At 39.2% G+C, this 23,935-nt stretch overlaps 2 protein-coding genes and 1 long non-coding RNA gene across 3 annotated transcripts; 2 read left to right on the top strand and 1 right to left on the bottom strand.

Moving 5' to 3' along the window:
- Positions 1-4,032: 4,032 nt before the first annotated feature.
- Positions 4,033-6,826, top strand: LOC127537131 (ileal sodium/bile acid cotransporter-like). The gene is made up of 6 exons (XM_051959000.1): positions 4,033-4,460; positions 5,136-5,254; positions 5,533-5,621; positions 5,747-5,922; positions 6,101-6,258; positions 6,639-6,826. The coding sequence occupies exons 1-6, from the start codon at positions 4,063-4,065 to the stop codon at positions 6,824-6,826; spliced, it is 1,128 nt and encodes a 375-aa protein (XP_051814960.1). The 5' UTR covers positions 4,033-4,062.
- Positions 4,537-6,190, bottom strand: LOC127537157 (uncharacterized). The gene is made up of 2 exons (XR_007946654.1): positions 6,066-6,190; positions 4,537-5,913 (listed from the first exon to the last, which is right to left on the bottom strand). It is a non-coding gene; the product is annotated as an uncharacterized LOC127537157 (long non-coding RNA).
- Positions 6,827-13,904: 7,078 nt separating the features above from the next.
- LOC127537266 (ileal sodium/bile acid cotransporter-like) lies at positions 13,905-17,860 on the top strand. The gene is made up of 6 exons (XM_051959416.1): positions 13,905-14,458; positions 15,134-15,252; positions 15,524-15,612; positions 15,738-15,913; positions 16,092-16,249; positions 17,502-17,860. The coding sequence occupies exons 1-6, from the start codon at positions 14,061-14,063 to the stop codon at positions 17,687-17,689; spliced, it is 1,128 nt and encodes a 375-aa protein (XP_051815376.1). The 5' UTR covers positions 13,905-14,060; the 3' UTR covers positions 17,690-17,860.
- Positions 17,861-23,935: the final 6,075 nt, after the last annotated feature.

Here is a 23,935-nt window from a genome sequence, read left to right as displayed (position 1 = left end):
GCGAAATCATTGTTATTACACTCAAAATGCTTTGAGACAAGGAGCTGTGTTCTGTCCCTACCACCATGGAGACCGTCAGCAGCAAAAGGGACGAGCTGACGCTCTCCGGTCATTACACCTGCACTTACTCACCACAAGAGGGTGCTAAAGTATAACTTAAAGGAGCCTTACACAGAAAACGAGGGAAAAACATGAAATGATTTCCTCAGGAAACTGAACCAATGAAATAATAACAACAATATTAACTAAATTGCTATAAAGATGAATTTTGACGAACTTCAACAATATTAATTCTGTTACACATGTCTTTTGATTACTCCATCATGGAAAATCAGAACTCAAAGCTGCCATGATACACATGGTCTTTACAAGTGTACACAAGCTTTTGTTCACAATTACATGACCTTGTATCTCCAAAAATGCACAAACCCATTGGTCATTTGCCTTTTCATATTTGTTGTGTGTGTGTTTCAACCAGCTGGTATGTACTAACAGAAAAAAAGCCTAAATTATTGGCACCCAAACAGTTAATGAATGTTGAGGCCTTCTCTTTACAGCCATCACTGTAAAGCCATGAAGGACTGCAAGTATCTGTTCAGTCTGCAGTCACACTGGGAGGATGCTGCAGAACATCAAGCCACAATTTCTTATTGCAAAATATGTTTATGTAACCTTAACCTTGATTAACCACAGAAACCTGTGTATTTACTTTGTAGACACATTTGACTTGTAATGAATTATCCCAGTTTCGACTGTATATCATCATGGCTGCCGTATATTGACACTGTTAACAGTCAACTACACATTAATAGTCACATAATGAAACTTGTTCCTCCAACAATAACGCCTTCAAGAATGTCTGTTATTGTCTGTTGTCACTGTCCAAACCACTGGGTAACCAACGTAACAGCTGCATGCGTCATCTTTTTTTTTAATGAGTGGTCAAAGTGCCACCTGGAGCTATTTAAATTCCAGTTCAAGTAGTCACAAGACTGAGATCATGTTTAGATTGTATTGTATACTGCACCGAAGAGTGTTATTGAATTTGTGGATCATTATGCAAATTACTGTCTATTTCCCACATTGTCAGTATTATCATTGTACTACAGTATGTAAACAGTGGAACTTTAATATTTCATAAAATTATTTATTATACACTTGATATTTCATTGTGACGGTACAGTTCAACAGATGATATTGCAGTGCTAAACAAATCATGTTGAGGACCTGCTAACTGTAGGATCTTCAGCATCCAAAACATGCACCTGAAAGAGAGACATCATTTTCTTTTGTCAGTCAATCCAGGAAGCTAGCTTTATATTTAAAAGACCTGAAGGTTTTTCTGTAAATTTAAACTAACACTTCTGTTGTTCTGATTAATTTCAAGGCAACCCCTGTGAATGAATCTTATTCTACACTGTTGATGAAATGGAAGACCAAACAGACGTTGAACAGCAGATGGCACAGTTAGTAATGCAAGAACACATGACTGAATGTAAAATCCAAGTAACAGGTGATGTAACGGCAGAAAGCTGTGGCCTGTGGATAGTCTGAAATGATCAGTTGTGCAGCCTCAGGACACCTCTTTATAAATTCTGAAGGATCTAAATAAACACTGACTTAATTGAAGACTTTAAAAAAAAAAAAAAAAAAAAAAGCTGCAAACCTGGCTATATAAAACAATTTTTCATTTTCAGCATTTCATAATTATTTTGCAGTATACTGTATGTTTGAATAGCCTCTCCTCTCTGAAGGATTCAAAGAGGACAGCACCTCACATTACCAGCTTTCACTTCCAATTTGATGTTTTCTTATATTCAAATGTTAGTTTGAATAGAAGTCAGTCAAACCTGACAAAGCTGTTGAACCTGACAAAACATTGCCGTGCTTGTCTGTTTCTTATTCTTGTATTCAAATCTTGAGAGACAACTTTATCTTAAATATGCAGCTACATATTAACATGAGACACTTTTTAAAGTATAATATATAATAAGGAAATAGCTGTGCTTCATTCATTGTAATGCTGCACATGCTGATGTCAAAGTTTCTCGCTCAGGTTTCTTATTGAATTTCTTTATCAAAACACTTAAATGGTGTCAGTGCACTTCATGTCATACAATATTTTCTTACCAGTTTGACAAGTGTTGCCTGTACTATAGAGAGTTCCCCGAAGAATCAGTTGCGTTTTCACCATACTGTCTTTGGTTTTCACAGACGATGTAATATTAAATTGGTATACAGGCCCTGTAAACCAATCTTCTCAGCTGTTCGGTTCATGTTAGCTGGTTGTCCTTTAACTTTCCATTTATACATTAGCCATTCCAGACAGGCATACACGTGAGTTTCCTGGACCCACTACGGTAAGAACATTCCAGTTTGTTTTGTTTGTTTATTCTGGTAGAACAGGAGTTTATGGCAAAAAAAGAAAGAAAAACTGATTCATTAGAAAAGTTACAGACCTGAGTATTGGATTTTTTCTTTTACTAACAGACTACAAAATGTTGTACTTATTTGTAGCTCTTGTTTCTCTGACTTTGGTGTCTAAAACCAAAACACAATGAGACTCTGCTGTTAAACGTTACAATAAATCTATATAAAGGCATATTTTAAAATCTACTTTTTTATTGTTTCCACTACTGGTATGTGCAGCGCATTTATCATAAAGTATCTGTATAACTTACTCACTCCCTCTTTTAATGTTTTATTGTTTTACAACATGAAGGTGACTCATCTCAGATTTTATGAAAGATGTTCATTAAAAATGCATCCATGAAACACAAAGTAATTGAATGCAAAAGTATTCACCACTTTCACATCAATTAGTACGTAGCAAAGACACTTTTAACCAAATATACAGCTGTGTGATGTTGTGAATAGGTCTACAGTGGTTTTGTACAGTTGGACAAGCAGTTCTAACTAAACTGAAATGCAGTCTGGACTACAATTTTCCTACACCAGGGCAAAAGTAATACATTTTAGTCAGTTTTCACACGAAAAACAAAACTTTTGTAGAAAAAAAATTGCCGTTTGTAGTAGCGTCTCCCCTCTTGGCACTGAACTCTGTACTCCTACATAAACACAGCTGCGCACTGATTGATCCGTCCATGTTCTGAAGACAGTCACTGGCTTGGGTAATTTATGACGATCCCTCCAACAATTCCTACTTTTCCGTGACCATGTGGCAAATGTTTTGTTGTCTTACTATATCAGAGTACACTTTAAAATGATTCTTTATGCTGAATATTTAATTTAATACAGATCAGTTGTAGAAACCTGCTTCCACTTTGACATAGAGGACATTTTTTAGAGTAAAAAGAAATCCTTAGCACAGGCATAGTGGGATTCACAGGGGTTAAACAAAAAATAAAAATAGGACAAAAGGGCTAATTTTTGTAGGGATTGTGCAAGCAATATGTATACATACTTGTGAGAATTATATAGTGCATACTGATACTCCCCAGCTTCGCGGACGGGCTAACATTAGCAAGCTAACGGCTGCAGTTTCTGTAAATTGGACGTCAACGACGGTCACTCGAGTCCTCTATAGTCCTTCTCATGATTCGGCTCAGGTGATCGAACAATGTTTGACTTGCACAACGCTGACTTTACATAGCTACCGTCACAGCAGCGGCTGTCCCTGCCTTTGTAAGCATCTTCCCTCCTTGTGGGAGTGTAGGATGATGCTGATGCTGCATAGTGTAGCATGTCCAATAAAGTTTTAAGAGCTAAAAGGCCATAAATGTTGGAGCCATGGTGCAATCACATCTCATATTTTAGGATGGTTCTCTTTTTATATGCATGCTTGTCTGAACACTGACCCCATAAAATGTTAAGTATTGGTGAATTTTTAATTTTTTCTTCACCTGGTATTCCCTCCCAAATCTATTTAGCTGTGACAGTGGGGGCATAAAGAGCAGTGAACTGGACTTCCCCTCATTGTCACCTTCATCCTCTTGGATAGCAGAAAGGGAGAAACTGGAGTAGTCTTGTGGAATCTATTGCAAACTCTGTGGACACTCTTCCAACCCGTGAGCCACTAATTTCTCAATACCATTGTCCACAATGTCTATGTTGAAGGCAATTAACATGGTACCTCCTGGCTGTGATGCTCATGCCACAGTCTGCTCAGGCAATGATTGCCTCGTTCCTCCGAGTAACTTCAATGCAATACTGAGCCAAGTGTTGGCTGTAGTGCTCACTGTGATGCTTGCTATGGTCATGTTCTCCATGGGTTGCAATGTGGACGCCGAAAAGCTGTGGGGTCACATCAAGAGACCCTGGGGCATTGTCATTGGTTTCCTCTGTCAGTTTGGCATTATGCCCTTCACAGCATTTGCCTTGTCACTTGCCTTTGGAGTGTTGCCTGTGCAGGCTGTCGTCATCATCATTATGGGCTGCTGTCCTGGAGGCACTGGTTCTAACATTATCTGCTACTGGCTCGATGGAGACATGGACCTCAGGTAAGAAACTGGACTGGCTCACTCTTGTTTTGATAACTGAAATCTCTTGAGCAATTTCAAAAATCTGCACACCTGACACGCTGCATGCTTTTCCTTTTATTGATGATCTACTCTGACAGGAGAAAACAAGTCCTGATGCCAGAACAATAGAATTTGCAGCACAGCTTTACAACACAAGCTGTTGTACAACACAAAAACACACACTTTTCTGTAAATAGGCATTTCTCTTATTGTGTGTGAGTGGAAAGTAGACCCAAAATGTGATATCTAGGTTTTAATTTACGTATATTCAAACATTATGCACTACCAAGACTAATTTCTGCATTTCATAATTAGGAATCACATTTGACTCCTGCATGTTTCAGAATGAAGATATTTGTGTCCCATCTCAGCAGCTCAGATGAAATATTTGTTAAATGGCTTCCTATAAGTATAAATATGTGAGTTCACTGGGGAGAACATCATTCTCAAGATTTGCATGGGCCCCCTTTTTTTTGTCTTCATGAGTGCTTGAAACCAGGAACCCATAAACAAAATCTCCCATGGGATACAGTAGACTTAACACATACCACTTCTTTATTTCCTATTTCTGTTCTAGAGGACATTTAATGCTTGAAAAAAATGATTTGAGAGGATTGTTTGACTGACACACTGTCCACATTCTCTGGTCCTCAGTATCAGTATGACAGCCTGTTCCTCTATCCTGGCCTTGGGGATGATGCCTCTGTGCCTGCTCATTTACACCACTACCTGGACTTCCAGTGACACCATCCAGATTCCTTATGACAGTATTGGTAAGTAAAGATCTCACAAGGGAAGTGAAAATTCATTTCAGACAAACAGTCTCAGGCAGTTTCATTATCATGTTTGTATGTATGGTGGATATCTTTCACTGCATGTGCCTCTTGGGAACACCTATTATAAAATTGTGGTCGTTTAGTGAATTGTTTTTTTTTTATATCCTCCAGTGTTATATTATATTGTAAAATCATTTTGTACATTTGTCCAAAAAGCATTGCACTGGTTTAATATGAGTCATTAGAATGCTTAAATGGAATCTTTGTACCTCTAGGTATCACACTAGCGGCTCTTCTCATCCCAATTGGTTTTGGAATGTTAGTGAAGCGCAGGTGGCCCATCTACGCAAAAAAAATCCTCAAGGTAGGAATCCTCTAAGCTTTTTTTCAGAATCCTATGAAGAGAGCTGCTGTGACATTTACACTTTGCGTGACTTAACCAGAGGAAACTCCTGGCATGTGTTTAGTAAAAGTCTCTGCTGTGCACAGGTGGGCTCCATTGTTGGCTTTCTTCTCATTATCGCCATAGCTGTGGTTGGAGGAGTCCTCTACCAGTCCTCCTGGAACATCGCTCCCTCCTTATGGATAATTGGTACCATCTACCCCTTTATTGGGTTTGGCCTGGGGTTTATCATGGCCCGCTTTGTGGGACAACCCTGGTATAGGTAGGATGACAGCATTGTAGTTATGCTTGCATATCGTCATGCACACCAAAGAAAAAACTGCATTTCCTCTTACTGGTTTTCACGCTGTCAAATCATAAAACTGTGTAAATAAATATGTGTAAACAATCACCAATTTTACTCACTTCTGAGGCTATTTCTCATGCCTTTGCTTGCTCAGATGTCGAACCATTGCACTGGAGACAGGCTTCCAGAACTCCCAGCTATGCAGTACCATTGTCCAGCTCTCCTTCAGCCCAGAAGAGCTGGAAGTCATGTTTGCATTCCCCCTCATCTACAGCATCTTCCAGCTAGTCGTGGCTGTCCTGTCTGTGGGAGGTAAGAGGTTACCAGACACACACACAGATAGTTAATGATAGCTAATGTGTCTAAATCTGCTCCATGTCATCAGACAACTCATTACTAATCATCCCAGCAGAAGGTCTCCAAGACAAATTTGTCTAAATTTTCAATCAGTTTCAAATAACAAAGGCTCGCACTTAGTATGAGGTTGGATCTGTTTACAACCACAAGCCAATATATCATGTCCCCCTTCTCAATAAAATGAATGGAAATTTTGCTGTGACCGTACATTAATATTATTAAAAAAATGAGTGGCTTTTTTTCTAAATGTCCAAAAACAATTTTATTATGTATGCTAAAGTCTGGTTAATTTCAAACTGTTTAGAGTTTCTGAATCTGTGCTTTTCCTCTTTTAGGCTACCAGGCATACAAACGGTGCTTCGGCATCGAATCAGCGGATGGAGCTCGTGAGGCTGCATCTTTGGAAGATGATGACATTGACCCAGAAAAGCAAAAGGAATCTGCTCTGGAAAATGACGCTTTTGAGTTCAATGAAAATGACAATAGCAATGTGAAGGACACTTACAAGAACACCAAGCTGTGAGATTACAACACTGCAAATAGACTTTCTAAATGATCAGTGACCACAGCAATACTGAAGACAGCAGCCTGACTAAACCGTGAACACACACTGCACTCTGTAGGCTGCAGCTGTGCCATACAGGTGCTGGTATACACTCATCACTGGAAAAGGTTTTCCGAAAACAATCCTAATGTATTCTCTAGTAAGACCAACAGTTAACTTCTCGGAGGGCCAATGACCAACACTGTTTTTTTAATGCAAAAATGTATTATATTTAAATATGAGGCTCCACTTTTCTTTAATATATTCTAAAATAAAAATTTAAACAACAATACCCTGTGCTTTCTGTTAAAAGATTTTCCTGCCTATGTCCCTTGATCAATGATTCAATGATCAATATTTCAGAGATTATGATAAATACTTTTTGTATGCCTTTACTTCCAGATATTTGCGCTGTACAAGAGAATATTTCAGAATATATGAAATGTATATATTTCAAATGTTTATATTTTAAATGTATATATAATGAGTGTGTCTTTGCGCAGTCAATAATTTAGCTGCTAAGAATTTTATTTGCATAGCACTTTTCTGAACAAATTTGTAAACAGGAATACAGACACAACTACAATTTCAGAAAAAACATTTCCAAGAATGTCCAAACAGAGCTGGTTAGCTAAAGGAAATCAAGCAGGGAGTTCCAGAGCTGTGTTAAGGCTACAGCCTGAAAAAGCAAAGCATATGACTGAAATAGTTGCGTGAGGATCAGTCTGCACTGTAGCTCCCGATGGACCCAGCAATCTTCTAGTCTATTCTCGAAGCCAATAGGAAGTCAGAATGATGTAAGGATGGTAGTGATGTGATCCTGAATGAGCTTGAGGTGAGCTACTGACTTAATCGTGTGGATGGAGCAAAGTTGTGTCACATGAAGAGAATTCTATACATTTTGTAGCTGATGTTGCACATTTGTCAAAGCCACGAGAGGGATTTATATTTTTTTGTAAAGCCTCATTATCTTTCCTGATATGGAAAAAGAAATCAGTGCTTATTACTGACCAGCACTGGCATTTGGGTTCTGATACAAACTTTAGTTGTGTCTTCTCTGCTCCTCCAAGTTCCATTAAATTCTATATTCTACAAAACATGTTAGCTAGATAAATAAAAGTAAGAGTCTTTCAAATAGATAAAAATGAAACATTTTTTAAAGTTCATCACATTTTTAGTATCAAGAAATTATTCGGTGTTGTTTTTAATGGAAGTTTAAAATAAATAAGTTAGTGGTCTGTCCAAACTGATGAAAAGAGATATTCAGGTATCCCTATGTTTCTGACACATATTTGCACTTCAGCTAATTTATTAGTCCACTGTAACTTATATGTACTGTATTTTAATAACTTAAAGACATAATTGATTGAAAAAAGAAAGTATTTGCAATTCTGCTCATTTACTTTCAGTATTTTTAAAGCTTTTCCTTTCTTTTCATAGATGTACAGAAACAAACTTTTCTGTCTGTGCCAACTGTTTAATAAATTAACCTGCTTTAAAAAAAAAAGAAAAAGAAAATATTTTTGTCCCGTATTGTTGTAATATTTGTGTTTTCATATCAATAAAACATTAGTATTCAGTCAACATATTAATATTTGTTCAGATGTAGTTTGAGTAGATAAAATTGTAATTGTTCAAATGTGGATGACCTATATGCTCTTACCAAAAACATTTATGATGTACAGGTTCACCTTCTGGTATCCATCCATCCATCCTCTATACACCGCTTTATCCTCACTACGGTCGCAGGGGGTGCTGGAGCCTATCCCAGCTGACTCGGGCGAAGGCAGGGGACACCCTGGACAGGTTGCCAGCCTGTCGCAGGGCTGCATATACAGACAAACAATCACACTCACATTCATACCTATGGGCAATTTTAGAGTACTCAATTAACCTCAGCATATTTTTGGACTGTGGGAGGAAGCCGGAGTGCCCGGAGAAAACCCACGCATGCTCAGGGAGAACATGCAAACTCCATGCAGAAAGATCCCAGGCCCACCCAGGGATCTTCTTGCTGCAAGGCGAAAGTGCTAACCACTTACTCCACTGAGCAGCCCACCTTCTGGTATAAGGTGCTCAAATGTTAACATTTACAGACCAGTACAGGCTTAGAAATGTTATGCTTTCCAGTCATGCAAAATCACATTCAAGGGATCAAGGTCTTAAGTGTGACTGTAAACATCCACAGACACAAATATACTGTAATTGCCACTAAACATGCTCAGCTGTAAGACAGGAACCTTTCAGTTCCCTGAACCAGAGTTCTCTTCCCCACCCAACTCCTTCCTCAGCACACTGGCTCCTCCTCATCTGGAGTGCAGTGAAGCTGCCTTCACTTGCTGTTGGAAAGCTGGGAATTTTGAATGTGACTATAATTCCATAATTGCTAACATTAATAAAGATTGGCTGCATGGTGTATGAACCCAAAATGTTTTGTGGTTTCCAAATTTGCTTCTGTGTGTGTGGTATACATGTGCTCATTAGTGTTTCTCCTCCAGAATTAGTCGGCACTTTTTGTAGGTACTGAGAACATTTTCAAGTATTTTACAGTCTTGTTTATCATGGTGGTGTGCAATGGATTTGTGTATTTAATTGTCAGGCTGTGTGTGGCTCCTTGTGCTGAAGTATTACAAAACATTCTATATTTCTGAGCAAGGCTGCAACAATCCTTGATATAGATATAGAATTTTTCAAAAAATCATAATTACAGTCAGGTTGTAAAATGAATTATGACATTGGGTGAATAATACAGTTATATTGCATTGTTTGCTCTTCACACAACACACAGAAAGTCATCTCTAACAACCCTGCATTCACACTCCTCACCTCTCTTCTTCGTCTTCTCCAACCTACACCAACTCTTGCTACCTCAACAGCGCCCCCTATCCTCAGCACTATTCCTACCCACATACTGCATTCTGCTGCTGCTGTGTCACTCCCTTGTGTCAAGGCAGTAGTGACTCTCTGAGAAGGAGATGCGACTGTACTCTAGCTCTAGCTGGATTCACAGAGCAACCTTGTGTGGCTGGGCCCAAGAACACATCGGGCCCACACCCTAATGGTGCAGCGAGCACCAAGGACCCAGGGCCATGTGAAGGTGGTGTCAGCCCTGTAGGTGAAGGTGAACTCTTGTCAGCTGACCAGGCCGAGCAATAAGGTTTCAGGCAGTTATAGTAAATGACCTGAGGCACAGCTCTAAGATCTGACTGGTCCAAAAGTTCATAATCAGCTCCAATGTTGCTAGTACCTGAGTCAAGGTGTTGTAGCATTTTCAAAGGGCTGGTCCACTAAGGTGACACATTTTGTCTAGCAAGAGGTGCAGGTCAATCCGCACAAAATCACCTGGCTCAAAGGCCATATGCTTCATGTGACGATCATACTACTCTTTTTGTAGAGCACCTCTTGCTTCAATGTGATGAGCAACAGAGTGCAGTAGTAGTGCAAAGTCTCATTAGAGCAGAATTGGCATATTCACTTGGAGTATACGAGATGGCATGTGAGAGTCCCGGTGTACCTCCCAAGAGGAGATCAGCAGGCTTTTGATAAGTGCCTTTATTTTTCTTTCAAATGTTTTTGGTTTGTTCCATGTTTCTCCATTTGTGGATAATGTCTCAGTGTGGCTCACTGGAGTCCCAGAGCCCTATCAATGACACTGTAACCCTCCAGACTGATAAATGTCAATGACTTTGTTTCTCATCTGTTCTTCAATCACTTCAGAATGTGGCATCATGTGCTGCTCTTTGAGATCCTTTAGCTACTTCACAATGCTACACAGGTTCTATTTAGTGATGTTTAGATTCAACTATCCTGGAAGTAATCATATGTGAGGGTGTCTGGTGAAACTCAACCCAGTTGCCAAATTAATTTGGTAGATTGGTAGCTAAGGGGGCAATTACTTGTTTTTGTGTTAAGGCAGTCCTGAGTCATCAATGGCTCGTACACTTCGGAATTTTCCATGATGGATCATTGAAACATATTCAGCTTTGCCACTTACAACAAACACAGGTTTTAGTTCGTTCATAGATTTATTTTCGGTCTTCTGAAAATATGCCCAAATCTGCAAGGTCAAAACTATGCAAGCAGCAATTTGATATATCTGTGGATAGCTGTGTTCATCAAATTTTCTCAGTTGGCATGACCTCAGCTTCTCATGAGTGATTTTGATTGACTGCAGAAGCTGACTCCCCTCAGCCGATTTAAATAGGGCCCTTTTGATACATTCATTACTCTCAGATACAAACACTTCTGTTGTATGGCTAAGGAGACAAAGAAGAGGCCTTCTGGAGAAAAGCTCTGTGGTCAGAAAAAAAAGTATGTCTATTTGGCCAAAATGAAAAACAGTGTTTGTCTGAAATCCAACAAATTTATTTAAACTGATCCTATTCTGTCGAGAGAAATGGTCAAAGACACATCCACAAGCCTGTGGACGGCCACCAAATATATCTAATTGAGGTAAAAATGGGCAACGGATATTTAACCAAACATTAGCATGGCTGTACGTAGATTTTTGACTGAGCAGACTGTGGCACATTTCCAATATACGTGTAATAAATCTATGAAAGAACCAAAATGCATGTTTATTCTTTGTGACAAATATGCATGTCTTTTGATAACTCCATCATCGAAAATCAGAACTCAAAGCTGCCCTGATACACATGGTCTTTCCAAGTGTACACAAGCTTTTGTTCACAATTACATGACCTTGTATCTCCAAAAATGCACAAACCCATTGGTCATTTGCCTTTTCACATTTGTTGTGTGTGTGTTTCAACCAGCTGGTATGTACTAACAGAAAAAAAGCCTAAATTATTGGCACCCAAATAGTTAGTGAATGTTGAGGCCTTCTCTTTACAGCCATCACTGTAAAGCCATGAAGGACTGCAAGTATCTGTTCAGTCTGCAGTCACACTGGGAGGATGCTGCAGAACATCAAACCACAATTTCTTATTGCAAAATATGTTTATGTAACCTTAACCTTGATTAACCACAGAAACCTGTGTATTTACTTTGTAGACACATTTGACTTGTAATGAATTATCCCAGTTTCGACTGTACATCATCATGGCTGCCGTATATTGACACTGTTAACAGCCAACTACACATTAATAGTCACATAATGAAACTTGTTCCTCCAACAATAACGCCTTCAAGAATGTCTGTTATTGTCTGTTGTCACTGTCCAAACCACTGGGTAACCAACGTAACAGCTGCATGCGTCATCTTTTTTTTTTTTTTTTAATGAGTGGCCAAAGTGCCACCTGGAGCTATTTAAATTCCAGTTCAAGTAGTCACAAGACTGAGATCATGTTTAGATTGTATTGTATACTGCATCGAAGAGTGTTATTGAATTTGTGGATCATTATGCAAATGACTGTCTATTTCCCACATTGTCAGTATTATCATTGTACTACAGTATGTAAACAGTGGAACTTTAATATTTCATAAAATTATTTATTATACACTTGATATTTCATTGTGATGGTACAGTTCAACAGATGATATTGCAGTGCTAAACAAATCATGTTGAGGACCTGCTAACTGTAGGATCTTCAGCATCCAAAACATGCACCTGAAAGAGAGACATCATTTTCTTTTGTCAGTCAATCCAGGAAGCTAGCTTTATATTTAAAAGACCTGAAGGTTTTTCTGTAAATTTAAACTAACACTTCTGTTGTTCTGATTAATTTCAAGGCAACCCCTGTGAATGAATCTTATTCTACACTGTTGATGAAATGGAAGACCAAACAGACGTTGAACAGCAGATGGCACAGTTAGTAATGCAAGAACACATGACTGAATGTAAAATCCAAGTAACAGGTGATGTAACGGCAGAAAGCTGTGGCCTGTGGATAGTCTGAAATGATCAGTTGTGCAGCCTCAGGACACCTCTTTATAAATTCTGAAGGATCTAAATAAACACTGACTTAATTGAAGACTTTTAAAAAAAAAAAAAAAAAAAAGCTGCAAACCTGGCTATATAAAACAATTTTTCATTTTCAGCATTTCATAATTATTTTGCAGTATACTGCATGTTTGAATAGCCTCTCCTCTCTGAAGGATTCAAAGAGGACAGCACCTCACATTACTAGCTTTCACTTCCAATTTGATGTTTTCTTGTATTCAAATGTTACACTCAACAAAAATATAAATGCAACACTTTTGTTTTTGCTTGCATTTTTATGAGGTGAACTCAAAGATCTAAAACTTTTTCCACATACATAATATCACCATTTCTCTCAAATATTGTTCACAAATCTGTCTAAATCTGTGATAGTGAGCACTTCTCCTTTGCTGAGATAATCCATCCCACCTCACAGGTGTGCCATATCAAGATGCTGATTAGACACCATGATTAGTGCACAGGTGTGCCTTAGACTGCCCACAATAGTAGTAGTGTCTCCCTTCTTGGCACTGAACTCTGTACTCCTACATAAACACAACTGCGCACTGATTGATCCGTCCATGTTCTGAAGACAGTCACTGGCTTGGGTAATTTATGACTATCCCTCCAACAATTCCTGCTTTTCTGTGACCATGTGGCAAATGTTTTGTTGTCTTACTATGTCAGAGTACACTTTAAAATCATTCTTTGTGCTTAATATTTAATTTAATACAGATCAGTTGTAGAAACCTGCTTCCACTTTGACATAGAGGACATTTTTTAGAGTAAAAAGAAATCCTTAGCACAGCCATAGTGGGATTCACAGGGGTTAAACAAAAAATAAAAAGAGGACGAAAGGGCTAATTTTTGTAGGGATCCTGCAAGCAATATGTATACGTGGATTCCCCTGCCTTTGTAAACATCTTCCCTCCCTGTGGGAGTGTAGGATGATGCTGATGCTGCATAGTGTAGCATGTCCAATAAAGTTTTAAGAGCTAAAAGGCCATAAATGTTGGAGCCATGGTGCAATCACATCTCATATTTTAGGATGGTTCTCTTTTTATATGCATGCACTTCTGAACACTGACCCCATTAAATGTTCAGTATTGGTGAATTTTTAATTTTTTCTTCACCTGGTATTCCCTCCCAAATCTATTTAGCTGTGACAGTGGGGGCATAAAGAGCAGTGAGCTGGACTTCCCCTCATTGTCACCTTCATCCTCCTGGATAGCAGAAAGGGAGAAACTGGAGTAGTCTTGTGGAATCTATTGCAAACTCTGTGGACACTCTTCCAACCCGTGAGCCACTAATTTCTCAATACCATTGTCCACAATGTCTATGTTGAAGGCAATCAATATGGTACCTCCTGGCTGTGATGCTCATGTCACAGTCTGCTCAGGCAATGATTGCCTCGTTCCTCCGAGTAACTTCAATGCAATACTGAGTCAAGTGTTGTCTGTCGTGCTCACTGTGATGCTTGCTATGGTCATGTTCTCCATGGGTTGCAATGTGGACGCCTATAAGCTGTGGGGTCACATCAAGAGACCCTGGGGCATTGTCATTGGTTTCCTCTGTCAGTTTGGCATTATGCCCTTCACAGCATTTGCCTTGTCACTTGCCTTTGGAGTGTTGCCTGTGCAGGCTGTCGTCATCATCATTATGGGCTGCTGTCCTGGAGGCACTGGTTCTAACATTATCTGCTACTGGCTCGATGGAGACATGGACCTCAGGTAAGAAACTGGACTGGCTCACTCTTGTTTTGATAACTGAAATCTCTTGAGCAATTTCAAAAATCTGCACACCTGACACGCTGCATGCTTTTCCTTTTATTGATGATCTACTCTGACAGGAGAAAACAAGTCCTGATGCCAGAACAATAGAATTTGCAGCACAGCTTTACAACACAAGCTGTTGTACAACACAAAAACACACACTTTTCTGTAAATACGCATTTCTCTTATTGTGTGTGAGTGGAAAGTAGACCCAAAATGTGATATCTAGGTTTTCATTTGTGTATATTCAAACATTATGCACTACCAAGACTAATTTCTGCATTTCATAATTATTAATCACATTTGACTCCTGCATGTTTCAGAATGAAGATATTTGTGTCCCATCTCAGCAGCTCAGATGAAATATTTGTTAAATGGCTTCCTATAAGTATAAATATGTGAGTTCACTGGGGAGAACATCATTCTCAAGATTTGCATGGGCCCCCTTTTTTTTGTCTTCATGAGTGCTTGAAACCAGGAACCCATAAACAAAATCTCCCATGGGATACAGTAGACTTAACACATACCACTTCTTTATTTCCTATTTCTGTTCTAGAGGACATTTAGTGCTTGAAAAAAATGATTTGAGAGGATTGTTTGACTGACACACTGTCCACATTCTCTGGTCCTCAGTATCAGTATGACAGCCTGTTCCTCTATCCTGGCCTTGGGGATGATGCCTCTGTGCCTGCTCATTTACACCACTACCTGGACTTCCAGTGACACCATCCAGATTCCTTATGACAGTATTGGTAAGTAAAGATCTCACAAGGGATGAGAAAATTCATTTCAGACAAACAGTCTCAGGGAGTTTCATTATCATGTTTGTATGTATGGTGGATATCTTTCACTGCATGTGCCTCTTGGGAACACCTATTATAAAATTGTGGTCGTTTAGTGAATTTTTTTTTTTTTTTTATATCCTCCAGTGTTATATTATATTGTAAAATATTTTTGTATATTTGTCCAAAAAGCATTACACTGAGTCATTAGAATGCTTAAATGGAATCTTTGTACCTCTAGGTATCACACTAGCGGCTCTTCTCATCCCAATTGCTTTTGGAATGTTAGTGAAGCGCAGGTGGCCCATCTACGCAAAAAAAATCCTCAAGGTAGGAATCCTCTAAGCTTTTTTTCAGAATCTTATGAAGAGAGCTGCTGTGACATTTACACTTTGCATGACTTAACCAGAGGAAACTCCTGGCATGTGTTTAGTAAAAGTCTCTGCTGTGCACAGGTGGGCTCCATCGTTGGCTTTCTTCTCATTATCGCCATAGCTGTGGTTGGAGGAGTCCTCTACCAGTCCTCCTGGAACATCGCTCCCTCCTTATGGATAATTGGTACCATCTACCCCTTTATTGGGTTTAGCCTGGGGTTTATCATGGCCCGCTTTGTGGGACAACCCTGGTATAGGTAGGATGACAGCATTGTAGTTATGCTTGCATATCGTCATGCACACCAAAGAAAAAACTGCATTTCCTCTTACTGGTTTTCACGCTGTCAAATCATAAAACTGCGTAAATAAATATGTGTAAACAATCACCAATTTTACTCACTTCTGAGGCTATTTCTCATGCCTTTGCTTGCTCAGATGTCGAACCATTGCACTGGAGACAGGCTTCCAGAACTCCCAGCTATGCAGTACCATTGTCCAGCTCTCCTTCAGCCCAGAAGAGCTGGAAGTCATGTTTGCATTCCCCCTCATCTACAGCATCTTCCAGCTAGTCATGGCTGTCCTGTCTGTGGGAGGTAAGAGGTTACCAGACTCACACACAGATAGTTAATGATAGCTAATGTATCTAAATCTGCTCCATGTCATCAGACAACTCATTACTAAACATCCCAGCAGAAGGTCCCCAATACAAATTTGTCTAAATTTTCAATCAGTTTCAAATAACAAAGGCTTGCACTTGTTGCTCTACTGTTCTTGTGTCAGCCATTTCCTTCTACAGCACTGGTTGTGGCTAGAGGACCACTGTCAGACTCTAGGGGTCAAAACACAGTTCTGGTATATTTAAAGAACATTAGTAATATCAGATGTTATGATCCCACTGAGGAAGCGCTGTTGTTTTTCTGCATTATCAGAATTCCCTCTGTGCTGAATCATTAAATTGAACCCATAGCTTTGTCAATTAAACATGACATGTATAACTGAAGTTTAACAGGCAAGAGAGTAACATATAGAGGTCCATGGGTAACTGGTTGTGGTGAGAAATAGCTTTAAAGACCCCTCTGATCATTTTCCCGATTAAACTAATCCCTCAAACTGATTTCCATGTAACTCAACACTGGTAACTCCTCTAGAATATGCGGCTCTATGAAGCCCCTGTCTCTCTCTACACTGCTCACTACAACTGGTGCACACTCGTTCACCTACAACTCTGCTCAAACACCGTCTAATAAAAACTTGTGATATTGATGCAGTTGATTCAACATTACAACTCAAAGCAGCTCTGAAGAAGAATAATACAGAAAGCCCCACTCTGCAAGGAGACAGGATTGGTTCCTTAGGTTTGATACCTTGGAAGTCAGAATTTTTGAATCTGTAATCAGTACAGGTACATAACTGCAAGAACAAGAAGATTTCAAGTGGCAGTGAATGAGGGATGCTACTTGGCTGCCGTTCATACAAAGACGATGTTCAAAGTTTACAGTAAAACATGACAGTACAATATGTGATAAGAATCTGTATACTTTACACAGTGTGAAATGCTATAGCGTTTGACATAGATGCTAGCTAGTTCTTGCAAGTCTGTCAATGCCATTTCCTGTAACTCCTTTAACTCCCTTAGTATGAGGTTGGATCTGTTTACAACCACAAGCCAATATATCATGTCCCCCTTCTCAATAAAATGAATGGAAACTTTGCTGTGTTCTTAATATTATAAAAATGAGTGGCTTTTTTTTCCGAAATGTCCAAAAAGAATTTTATTATGTATGCTAAAGTCTGGTTAATTTCAAACTGTTTAGTGTTTCTGAATCTGTGCTTTCACTCTTTTAGGCTACCAGGCATACAAACGGTGCTTCGGCATCGAATCAGCGGATGGAGCTCGTGAGGCTGCATCTTTGGAAGATGATGACATTGACCCAGAAAAGCAAAAGGAATCTGCTCTGGAAAATGACGCTTTTGAGTTCAATGAAAATGACAATAGCAATGTGAAGGACACTGACAAGAACACCAAGCTGTGAGATTACAACACTGCAAATAGACTTTGGACTTTCTAAATGAGCATCAGTGACCACAGCAATACTGAAGACAGCAGCCTGACCAAACCGTGAACACACACTGCACTCTGTAGGCTGCAGCTGTGCCATACAGGTGCTGGTATACACTCATCACTGGAAAAGGTTTTCCAAAAGCAATCCTAATGTATTCTCGAGTAAGACCAACAGTTAACTTCTCGGAGGGCCAATGACCAACACTGTTTTTTTAATGCAAAAATGTATTATATTTAAATATGAGGCTCCACTTTTCTTTAATATATTCTAAAATAAAAATTTAAACAACAATACCCTGTGCTTTCTGTTAAAAAGATTTTCCTGCCTATGTCCCTTGATCAATGACTCAATGATCAATATTTCAGAGATTATGATAAATACTTTTTGTATGCCTTTACTTCCAGATATTTGCACTATACAAGAGAATATTTCAGAATATATGAAATGCACATATTTCAAATGTTTATATTTTAAATGTATATATAACTGAAAGAGCCCTCAGTCGAGGGCAGAAACACGCCCTCTACTGGTGAAAACCCTGTCCTCCTTATACAAATGATGCAATATGTATCAATTTTGGTCATCGTACGTATCTCCCTTCCTACTTGATCTGCTGACCTGTAACTCCACAACTGAGCAGGGGATCTTAGACTGATCTTCAGTGCCAAGTTTGAGTATCCTGACTTCAGCACTTGCAGAGATATCGGAACGGACATAGCCACATACATACATACATACATACTTACCCAGCCAGCCAGATACCGCACCGAATGCAGTAACCCCGCTGACGTTCGTCAGGCGTGGTTAATGAGTGTGTCTTTGCGCAGTCAATAATTTAGCTGCTAAGAATTGTATTTACATAGCACTTTTCTGAACAAATTTATAAACAGGAATACAGACACAACTACATTTTCAGAAAAAACATTTCCATGAACGTCCAAACAGAGCTGGTTAGCTAAAGGAAATCAAGCAGGGAGTTCCAGAGCTGTGTTAAGGCTACAGCCTGAAAAAGCAAAGCATACTGTATGACTGAAATAGTTGCGTGAGGATCAGTCTGCACTGTCGCTCCCAACGGATCCAGCAATCTTCCAGTCTATTCTAGAAGCCAATAGGAAGTCAAGAATGATGTAAGGACGGTAGTGATGTGATCCTGAATGAGCTTGAGGTGAGCTACTGACTTAATCGTGTGGATGGAGCAAAGAGTTGTGTCACATGAAGAGAATTCTATACATCTTGTAGCTGATGTTGCACATTTGTCAAAGCCACGAGAGGGATTTATATTTTTTGTAAAGCCTCATTATCTTTACTGATATGGAAAAAGAAATCAGTGCTTATTACAGACCAGCACTGGCATCTGGGTTCTGATACAAACTTTAGTTGTGTCTTCTCTGCTCCTCTAAGTTCCATTAAATTCTATATTCTACAAAACATGTTAGCTAGATAAATAAAAGTAAGAGTCTTTCAAATAGATAAAAATTAAAAAATTTTTAAAGTTCATCACATTTTTAGTATCAAGAAATTATTCGGTGTTGTTTTTAATGGAAGTTTAAAATAAATAAGTTAGTGGTCTGTCCAAACTGATGAAAAGAGATATTCAGGTATCCCTATGTTTCTGACACATATTTGCACTTCAGCTAATTTATTAGTCCACTGTAACTTATATGTACTGTATTTTAATAACTTAAAGACATAATTGATTGAAAAAAGAAAGTATTTGCAATTCTGCTCATTTACTTTCAGTATTTTTAAAGCTTTTCCTTTCTTTTCATAGATGTACAGAAACAAACTTTTCTGTCTGTGCCAACTGTTTAATAAATTCACCTGCTTAAAAAAAAAGAAAAATTTTTTGTCCCTTTTTGTTGTAATATTTGTGTTTTCATATCAATAAAATGTTTGTATTCAGTCAACATATTAATATTTGTTCAGATGTACTTTGAGTAGATAAAATTGTAATTGTTCAAATGTGGATGACCTATATGCTCTTACCAAAAACATTTACGATGTACAGCTTCACCTTCTGGTATAATGTGCTCAAATGTTAACATTTACAGACCAGTACAGGCTTAAAAATATAATGCTTTCCAGTCATGCAAAATCACATTAAAGAGATCAAGGTCTAAAGTGTCCCCACCCAACTCCTTCCTCAGCACACTGGCCCCTCCTCATCTGGAGTGCAGTGAAGCTGCCTTCACTTGCTGTTGGAAAACTGGGAATTTTGTTCATAACCAGGCAATAAGGTTTCAGGCAGTTATAGTAAATGACCTGAGGCACAGCTCTATGATCTGACTGGTCAAAAAGTTCATAATCAGCTCCAATGTTGCTTGTGCCTGAGTCAAGGTGTTGTAGCATTTTCAAAGGGCCGGTCCAGTAAGGTGACACATTTTGTCTAGCAAGAGGTGCAGGTCAATCCGTACAAAGTCACCTGGCTCAAAGGCCATATGCTTCATGTGACAATCATAGTCCTGGTTTTGTCGACGTTTGATGCTACGGGTACGGACCCGTACCCGTAGCATCTGTACTAGAGGTACGGACCGTTAAGGTCACTGAAGAGCTGGCGCCGGTTAACTACTATTTGCTGCACATTACAGGCAGTTTAAATGAATGACTTTGACGGCGAACATTGTATAATTTAACCAAAAATACACCGTCTCCTCTCACACTTTAGACAATGTAGTTTTTACGCTTTTAGACGCCGTGTCTAAATTGCTTGAAGTCCAGTTCCTATTAATTAGTTTACCGCGTTCAGTGGTGGAAGCGGCTGACGAACTCCATTGCAAATGTTCCCATTTAATTTCGGACGCTAATTTACAAGATAAAGTTAAGGATGTCGAATATGAAACAAACACTCGTGAATGGTGAGGAGCAGCTCTTTAATTCGGCATGAATTAAAAAAACCCACAAACTCGATTTATTGTGATATTGTGAGATTTGTTTGTGGTGATGTAAATTAGCCATTCAACAGAGTCCGCTAACATTAAAGTGACTGACGTGCAGTGTCTGTGTTGACAGACGTAGAAAATACGTCAGGGTTTTGTTTAGGTTGTTAATATGTAATAGTCTGTCGCTACTTTTGAAGGTAAAAAAATACTTGTAGTTTGCTGGCTGTTAGTTCCGCCATTTGTTTTGTTTGCCGTTTGTGCTTTATTAGAACAGGGTCACGTGAATAAGAAGTTTTGCTATTTTTAATAGTAGAGCTGATTTCAACCCCCAAATCGCTGTCCGTGAAAAAGTCAGATAATGATATTTATAAGACATTATGCATGATAGAAAAGAGAACAGCAGATGACTGACATGACAGGCTCAGCACGCAGATTCACCTCGAATCACGGAAGCGCCTTCATCACTTGGATTACCAAGCCGGCTCATTAATATTTATGTAGGTCGGATTACCAGCCAATCACAAAGCGCGTTCATCAGACGGCTCATTAATATTCATGTACGTCTCATTAATATTGATGATAAGGGAAAGTGCCGTTTCCGTAGGCCACAGGCTACGGGTACGGGTCTGTATCTGTAGACACTACCTTTGTGGACCACCTGCTGCTTCAATGTGATGAGCAACAGAGTGCAGTAGTAGTGCAAAGTCTCATTAGAGCAGAATTGGCATATTCTCTTGGAGTATGCGGGGTGGCATGTGAAAGTCCCAGTGTACCTCCCAGAGGAGCTCAGCAGGCAAAAGGACTCCCCTGCAATGGGTGAGGAGGAAAGGAGTCTGTTTGGTGGAGGAGTGGATGCGTGTGTTGTATGCCAATTCAACCTGTTGCAGGTGCTCATCCCATTCTCTTCCTCTGGTGTAGAGATATTTTGCCAACTGATCCTTACTGATTCGATTTGTTCTTTCAACTCTGCCATCAGACACAGCATGATAGGGAGATGTCCTTGTTATGTGTATTCCCAGCAGGGAACAAATTTCTTTGAAAAGAGTCAAACTGACCACCTTGGTCAGTGTGCAAGCTGTGAGGTACACCATGGTGGCTGATGTAGTCCTCAAACAAACATTTAGCCACAGTAGTTTACCATTGATCAATTAGTGCATACAAGCTGAGGTACTTGGTAAAACAGTCCATCACAACAAGTACACACCAATTGCCATGGTGTATAAGTGGCAGCTGAGTCAGGGCTGCTGCAATTTTCTCTAAAAGCTTGGACGTGGCATTGTTTTGCATAGGAGCCTACTGGTGTTCTATTGGTGCTTTGCAAACTTCGCAGGCAGAGCATTTGAGACACCGCTGATTTATGTCAAGTGACATGTGAAGGCTAATAGCATCTGACTTGAGCACTTTGCAGTGTCTTTTGTGCACTGAAGTGACCAGACCGTGAATGTCCATGTAAAGTGTGAAAAATTTCATTCTGTAAGCTACTGGGGACTACAGTCTGTAAAAACAATGTCACCTGGTGGGAGTCTAGTTTTGTGGCACAGGAGACCATCAGCAACGGCAAGTTTTGGGAACTCTCTCCTGTTCTATCTCGTTTCAGCTGAACCTGTTTTAATATGCAACAATGGTGGTCTACTGTCAGTCAACACCCAGTTCATGATTATTTGCAGGCCAGGATCAGCTGTTTGTGTTTGGATGACATGCTGTCTGTCCATATTCAGAAGTGACATGTCCCAAGTTGTTGCTGCATTATCTCATGGAGGTGACTGCACTTGTAATATGAAGTCTACAACAGAAAAAAAACAGGGCCAAAATGTCATCACCAATGTGACACAGTGTCCAAAATCACATCATAAGCAGTGTTGAAGTCACAGCCTAATATGAAGCCTTGGTTGGCATTTCTGATAACTTGCACCTCAGGTTGCAATGTTTGAGATCTGAGTGTAAAGGTGATGTCTTTACACTCAGATCTCATGCCTAAGTGTCCAAACTATCACCAGTAACAGTTTCTGATATGATGACCTTATTCTTTTAAGGGGCCTCTGCACTTACAGAGGGGATTACAATCCTCGGCTTGTCACTAATGAATGAAACAGTGGCACCTGAATTGAACATGATGTGCATGTCACTGCCTTCAGGAATTCTATTTACAAAGGAGGTGAAGTCTGTACTCACAGCAACTTCTGTCAGTTGTTGTTTCAGTAAGGCAGTAACCCGGGGCCTCGGGCTGATGAGCACCCTCCATCACCAGCTAATGGGTGTTTCCTTGATGAAGTGAGAATGCAGCTGGAATTTCACCAAGGGAAGCTGTCCTTCTCCGATCCAGACACTGACACAGTCATTCACACCTTCACTCACAAATTCAACAAATAAACTGTTTCCATACATCAACACCTGGAAAAACCTTCTGCTGAAGATTTTACCATTGCAACCCACTGTAACACTGCGGCAGTGCTGATGAATTATAAGGCAGGGTTTGTCCTGCATAGAAGGATTTTTGGCACCCGCCAAAGAGGTCTGACCAAACATCAAAGGAAAATCATCAATATTAAAATGATAAGAATTTGATTTTTAAAAAAGGCATACATAAATTTTACCCAGTTTTGTTAATTAGGTGTGTCATTCATTTAAATGTATGAGATGTTTTTGATCATCAAATGCTCAAAGAACATATGCCTAAATCAAATGCCTAAACATACAGTCATTGTCTTTACTGTAGGTCAACTGATAACGTTTACTGTCTGATTCATTCGGAACCAGAAAAGACCTGCAAGTAAAAGAAAAGAATTTACACATGCCTTCAATCAATGCATTGATTAAGTTAGTCACTGTGGGCTCATCAGGAACACAAGCGGGGATCTTGGGGAACAAATGGTAGCAGGGGATTTCTCAGTTTAATTTACTGGCTTCCTATTGTCATTGTTATTGTATTTTTATGGTTCTTTATTTTGCACAAAGTACCATCAGTGTGTACAGTGCTGCGCAGATAAGGTTTTGATAAGATTTTGATAAAGTTTTGATAAGTAACTTTATTTTTCTTTAGAATGTTTTTAGTTTGTTAAGAAATCACAGTTATATGCTGTGTTAGTGTTTGAAATGTTTCATCTCTTCTGAGCCATTATGCCTAATTAAAGCTGATTTCATTTCTATATGCATATTTTTAAATGGATCAGCGTGCAATAATTTTTATTAGGCTTATGTTGAAGTGTAGTGAAATATACTGAAAAATATGAAGCATAATCTGTTTGTGTGAATTCCACAAGGGTCTGCTTTTTCATAACACTGCCTAATGGGTTCTTGCAATAGTTTGTGATGGATTCACCAATTGTTTGATTATTCT

The sequence above is a fragment of the Acanthochromis polyacanthus genome, chromosome 14 (genome assembly GCF_021347895.1).
Source record: "Acanthochromis polyacanthus isolate Apoly-LR-REF ecotype Palm Island chromosome 14, KAUST_Apoly_ChrSc, whole genome shotgun sequence".
NCBI lineage: Eukaryota > Metazoa > Chordata > Actinopteri > Pomacentridae > Acanthochromis > Acanthochromis polyacanthus.
This window is presented reverse-complemented; position numbering and strand designations above follow the sequence as displayed.